At 47.0% G+C, this 6,018-nt stretch overlaps 1 protein-coding gene across 1 annotated transcript; it reads right to left on the reverse strand.

Annotated features, from left to right (window-relative positions):
• Nucleotides 1-3,577: 3,577 nt before the first annotated feature.
• Nucleotides 3,578-4,366, reverse strand: LOC120881418 (proline-rich protein 23C-like). Its single transcript, XM_040265126.1, has one exon. It carries the CDS (start codon nt 4,364-4,366, stop codon nt 3,578-3,580), a length of 789 nt encoding a protein of 262 aa, XP_040121060.1.
• Nucleotides 4,367-6,018: the final 1,652 nt, after the last annotated feature.

Genomic DNA, 6,018 nt, shown 5'->3' on the forward strand with positions numbered 1-6,018 from the left:
GTGTGGACACGATAAGCTGAGAGTAGCTTACACACAAGGTGTTCTGTGAATACCACACTTAGTCCAAGGCTGAGAGTTATGGCCGTGGGGAATGGAGACTGCCTCACTGGGACCCCAGGAAAACTGAATGTGAACTAAGGCTGCTCAAAGTAGGACAAGTAGGGGCTACTTATTCAGAGCTTGACATATAGCAAGAGAGTCAGCCCTGTCACTTGCATTTGAGAGCTGATAGGCAGGTAAGGGAGTGAGAAAGGTTTATAGTGTAAAAAGGGAGGGCTTCTGTTGTGTTTGAATAGAGGTTATTGGCAGGGGAAAGCTAGAGGCAGGCTAACTAGATGCAGGGAATCCTATACAATTGATTTGATTTGTGGATTTTGCAGTTTAAGCATAATATATTTGACTTTCTTAAAATGGTCCTGAGTTGGAAAGAAGAAAGAAAGTGTTAGTTGCTCAGTTGTGTCTGACTCTGCAACTCCGTGGACTGTAGCCTGCGGGGCTCCTCTGCCCATGGAATTCTCCAGGCAAGAATACTGGAGTGGGTAGCCATTCCCTCCAGGGAAATCATCCTGACCCAGGAATTGAACCTGCTTCTCCTGTATTGTCAGGGGGATTCCTTACCGTCTGGACTACCAGAAAGAGGGATGAAAATTAGGGAAGTTGGCAGTTGTTGACAAAATCTTGACCATTGGGGCTAGTTACAACAGGGCTTATGGTTTTGTTTCTGGGCTGCTTGCTACACAGTTTGTGGGTCAGAATTTTGTTGTCGTAAGTGGTCTGGTCACTGTTAGTTTGTACAGTCAGTCACTCAGATCAAAGGCTACCAAGGAGTCTAGCTTCTTAATGGCATCTCCTGCCATCACTGGCCAACCCTGGCCCACTGAACTCATGATGCTTGTGCCTCCCCAGCACATTACTTTTGGTTAGTTATTACAGTGTCCCTGTAGGCCCTTCCACACCCCCACTAGCTGATATATTATTCTACTTTAGGTATTATATCAGTGTACCATACCCATTGCTTTGAACCTTCTGATTTTCTATTGTATCATATTATGCTTAACTTTAGTTACCATCTGGTGGCAAAGAGAGGGGATGGGTGTAAATGAGGTTGGTGCCATGTTGCCTTGCCAGGCAGAGGCTTCTGCATCATCTTCGAGCAAGGTAGATGTGCAAGTTTTCATAGAGTGGTGGGCCACTTCTGTAGGCCAAAGATTAAAAGAGATCTGGGGATTCAAGTTTTTAATATATAACTACTTAGTTGTCTCCATCTAATGTTTCAGGGCTGAATCATTCTGTCATCTCTCCATTTTAGAAGAATTAATAAAGGAGATGTGAGAATGTCACTCAGCCACAAAGAGAAGGAAATCCTACCATTTGCAACAATGTGGATGGACCTAGAAAGCATTATGCATAATAAAATAAGTCAGATAGAGAAAGACATATACTCTGTTACCACTTATATGTGGAATCTAAAAATATAAAATGACTAAATATATATAATAAAACAGGAACAGACTCACAGATATAAAGAACAAACCAGTGGTTTAACAGTGGGGAGAGGGTAAAGACAGGGTATGAGATTAAGAGAAACAAATTGGGGCTTCCCTGATGGTCCAGTGGGTAAGAATCTACGTTGCAATGCAGGAGACACTGGTTCAGTCCCTGGTCAGGGAAGATCCCACATACTGTGAAACAACCAAGCTCATGCTGCACAACTACTGAAGCCCATGTGCCTAGAGCCCATTCTTCGCAACAAGAGAAGCCATTACAATAAGAAGCCCATGCATCACAACTAGAGAAAAGCCTGCTCACAGCAATAAGACCAGTGTAGCCAAAGAGAGAGCAAGAGAGAAGCAAACTACTATGTATAACATAGATAAGCAACTAGGACATATTATACAGCACAAGGATATATGGTCATTATTTTGTAAGAATGTCACATGAAATATAATCCATAAAAATACTGAATTATTTTGTTGTATATATAAAACTAACATTGTAAATCAACTATACTTCCTAAAAACAAAGGATGACAATATTAACCATACCGTTCAATTTGTATTTGAAGTAATAGCCAATAAAAAAAATTAAAGAAAAATAAGATGTAAGAAGCTTGTCAAAAAATAAAAGAAGAGACAGTACTATCATTATTTGGAGATACTATGATCCATAAAGATAGATATAGAGATATGTCTACATATATATGATAGATATAGATATATCTATAAAGATAAGCCCTCTGGTGGCTCAGACAGTGAAGAATCTGCCTACAATGCAGGAAACCCAGGTTTGATCCCTGGGTTTGGAAGATCCCCTGGAGGAGGCCATGGCAACCTACTCCAGTATTCTTGCCTGGAGAATTCCATGGACAGAGGAGCCTGGAGGGCTACAGTCCATGGGGTTGCAAAGAGTCGGACATGACTGAGTGATTAACACTTTCTTGGGCTTCCAGGATAGTGCTAGTGGTAAAGAACCCTCCTGTCAATGCAGGAGACATAAGATATGTAGGTTTGATCCCTGGATTGGGAAGATCCTCTGGAGGAGGGCATGGCAATCCACTTCAGTATTCTTGCTTGGAGAATCCCAAGGACAGAGGAGCCTGGAGGGCTACAGTCCATAGGGTTGCAAAGAATTGGACATGACTGAAGCAACTTAGCACAAAAAATATCTATAAAGATAGATATATCTTTATTATTATCTGATAAAGATATTATCTTTATCAGTCAAGCATAAGAATTTACAGATAAGTGATTGCAGAAATTAAATAATTTTTCTGGATACCAGACCAACATAAGAGCAAATTTTTTCTATATGCCAGTAGCAATGTACAAACATTTTTGGGATCTTACAAGTACAAAAAAACACAGAATCTTTAGAATTAGAAACTTTTCCATGACAACAGAATTGCATTAAAAGTATGTAAGAAAAATGAAAAACAGTTGGTTCTTTTTGGAAACTACCCTTACAAAGCTAGCAATAGAAGTAAACCACTTGCCAACCTAGTCATTCAAAAAGAAGGGCCATAATCATGGTCCCCCATTCCCTGTTTTGTATCCAACAAACATTTGTGCACATACAACAATTGGCTAGATCCCCCAAACGGGCTAGAGCCACCATCTAGAAAAGTTGGGACACTAGGGCCAAAAACTACATTGAACAAGACACATCTAGTAATTACTCTACTGGGGGGAGAACAAGGGGGAGGGGCAGTCGTAGGGTGCCTGGGAAAGGATGGCATTTTAAAGAAAAGTGCTGGCACTTGACTTTGAAGAGAAATAGGGTTGGGTTGGGGGGGAGGCGTAGAGCTGCTTAGGGGTGACCTCCCTAGAGAAAAACCTAAGTAGCTGTCTTAAAGCACGCTGTGTTTCAAGAGGCTTTTCTTTGCCCAGGTGAGCTTCCTTCCCAGGGATCTAGCCAGCTAGATGTAAATTTTGCAACTGCTGCAAAATTCTGCAAGACAGCGTGCATCCAAAACGCATCACGGCCTTGTGATTCTGGCTGGGTGGGCAACATACACACAGCAGTCACCAGAACAGTCAATCCTGGTCCCAGCCGGTGGCTAAGAATTGTGGGAGGAAGTTCATTCTTGAAACAGGCGTCTCTGGGCCTTTCGAGCAGGAACAGGAGGGTGTTGGGGGCGCTCGTGAGAACCTGGACAAGGAGAGGGAGGTAGAGGTTGGAGTGGTGAGTCGGGAAAGAACTCTGGAACGTGCAAGTCTAGGTTGTCTTGGTGGTGAGGAGAGCCTCTCTCTGGAGTAGGGTTGGGCGCCTGAGGCCAGGGCTCTGGGACTAGGCCCAAGAGGTCTGGGTCGGATGCCCTTCTAGGCGAAAGGAGGAGCCCAGCAACTGAGCTGGCGGCTGCATTCATCCCAGCCGGCAGGAACACAGCGTCTGCGTCCTCCTCACAGACCTCTTCTTGGCCAGCGATCTCTGGGACAGGTCCATAGAATCCCTGCTCGAGGGTGGTGCATTCCCCAGGAGCGTTCAGGAAAGAGCCGTGTTCCAGAACAAGGGCCGAGTGGCTCTCCCCTTCTAGGAGTTCGCTGCTCGAGCCCAGGAGGGCTCCAGGGATCAGTATGAGGGTGTGATCCCCAAGAGAAACTTGCAGCACGGATGTGGGCTCGGGCTCCAGCACCAGGTCGACCTCGTCCAGGGGCAGATGCAGGGCATAGCCGTCGGCCAGAATCACCAGGGAGGTGAGCCCTCCCATGTCTGGGGTCCCCATCACGTTGTCCACTCTGGGTGCTACCTCGAACTCGTGGTCCGCGGGCTCCTCCGTTCGACGGCGCTTGGCAGGGCCGGACCCTTCGGCCTGCTGTTCCCATTGGTCTGCAGAGGAAGCGCTGGGGCTGTGGGGCCGGCTGCCCATCATTTCAATGTCGCCGCGGGCCTGGGGAGAGGAAGGGTTCTGTCCTACAGGTAATGACACTCCGCTTGACAGGCAAGGCCGACGCGGGGAGGTGAGGCGCAGGACCGCGGGACGAGGAACGAGTCTTCGGAACTCTGGGATTGCCTCTGGGGAGTCACTCAGTCCTGGCGTCTAGGGGAGCTGCTGGATTTGGCCTTGCGTCTTTGAGCTTTCCGCACCTCACATGGACCGGTTTGCACAGCGGAGGGCAAAGGATGACGTGAGTGACGCCGGCGGAACTTGAGTCGGAAAGCAGCCTCACGTTAATCCTTGCCCCTTCAGGCTCCGCCCACAGAAATGGAGGCGTCTGTGTTGCGCAAGAGCTGTAGCTGTGGTGGGTAGTTCAAGGTAGACAAATACTTTTATAGGCCTGAAGGGGGCGGAGCAATCATGCAGCTCTAAGACTAGGCTTCCTGGGTCAAGAGTTTGGCTTTCCTCGTGTTGACCTCAGAAGCGGAAAGCCTTAACCGGAAAACCGACTAAATTTCAAGTCCCACTAGAGGAATGCTGCACCAGGACCCTGAGATGTAGTTCCCTCGTCCCTTGAGACCTCGCCCTGGCAGTGACCTTTTATCTTCTTTTGGTCCAATAGTGAGGTGAGGTTTTAGAAAGTGAAAGTGAAAGTCACTCAGTCGTGTCCGACTTTTTGTGACCCCATGTGGAATTCTCTAGGGCAGAATACTGGAGTGGGTAGCCTTTCTCTTCTTCAGGGGATCTTCCCAACCCAGGGATCGAACCCAGGTCTCCCACGTGGCAGGCGGATTCTTTACCAGCTGAGCCTGGAGGGAAGCAGGTTTTGGATAACATCCTTAAGCCTCTGTTTGCCTGTGTTGTCAATGACTGTCAGATCCTTGCAGCGGAGTTGAAAAAGGAAAAGCGATGTTAGAATTGAGTGTCTTAATAGCAACCCCTGCAGGATTAGCTTATATATCTATCACGATATATAGTTAGCATGACGATAGTTATCTTTACATTTCCATTAACTGAACCAAGAGTTTGTGTGCCTGCTAAGTCGCTTCAGTCGTCTCCGACTCTGCGACCCTGTGGACAAGCCCGCCAGGCTCCGCTGTCCATGGGATTCTCCACTGGAATAAGGTCCCCCGTCCAGGGGATCTTCCCCACCCAGGGATCGAATCCATGTCTCCTGCGGCTACTGCATTGCAGGCGGATTCTTTACCGCTGAGCCAGCTGGGAAGCCCGAACTGAGTTTACTGTCTCTAATTTTGACGTAAACTACATGGGAGAGGTGTATCCGTTTTAGCGCAATTTTCTGTTGATGAAACGTCTTGCCGAAGGACGAACCAGTTTACTCAGGAGCCAGAAACTAGCCTAGCTGAGTGTGAGACGTCAGGCTCCCCTCAAGATAATGAAGAGGACGGCGCTTTGATTTGAAGATCAGTTCAAAGGTGAATCTATGCTGCGGATCTTGGTGACCAAGGGAAGGTATGGCTCAGCTTCTCCAGTATTAATGGATGAAAACATCCAATAATGATTTCAGGATAGGTAACAATGTCATATCGGAGAAGGCAATGGCACCCCACTCCAGTACTCTTGCCTGGAAAATCTCATGGATGGAGTTGCCTGGAAAATCTCATGGATGGAGTTGCCTGGAA

Source organism: Oryx dammah, unplaced genomic scaffold, assembly GCF_014754425.2.
Source record: "Oryx dammah isolate SB20612 unplaced genomic scaffold, SCBI_Odam_1.1 HiC_scaffold_2, whole genome shotgun sequence".
Classification (NCBI taxonomy): Eukaryota; Metazoa; Chordata; class Mammalia; order Artiodactyla; family Bovidae; genus Oryx; species Oryx dammah.

What these genes read in the sequence shown, in the direction of transcription:
- LOC120881418 (XM_040265126.1), bottom strand. Translation starts at nt 4,366, where the DNA reads ATGGGCAGCCGGCCCCACAGCCCCAGCGCTTCCTCTGCAGACCAATGG.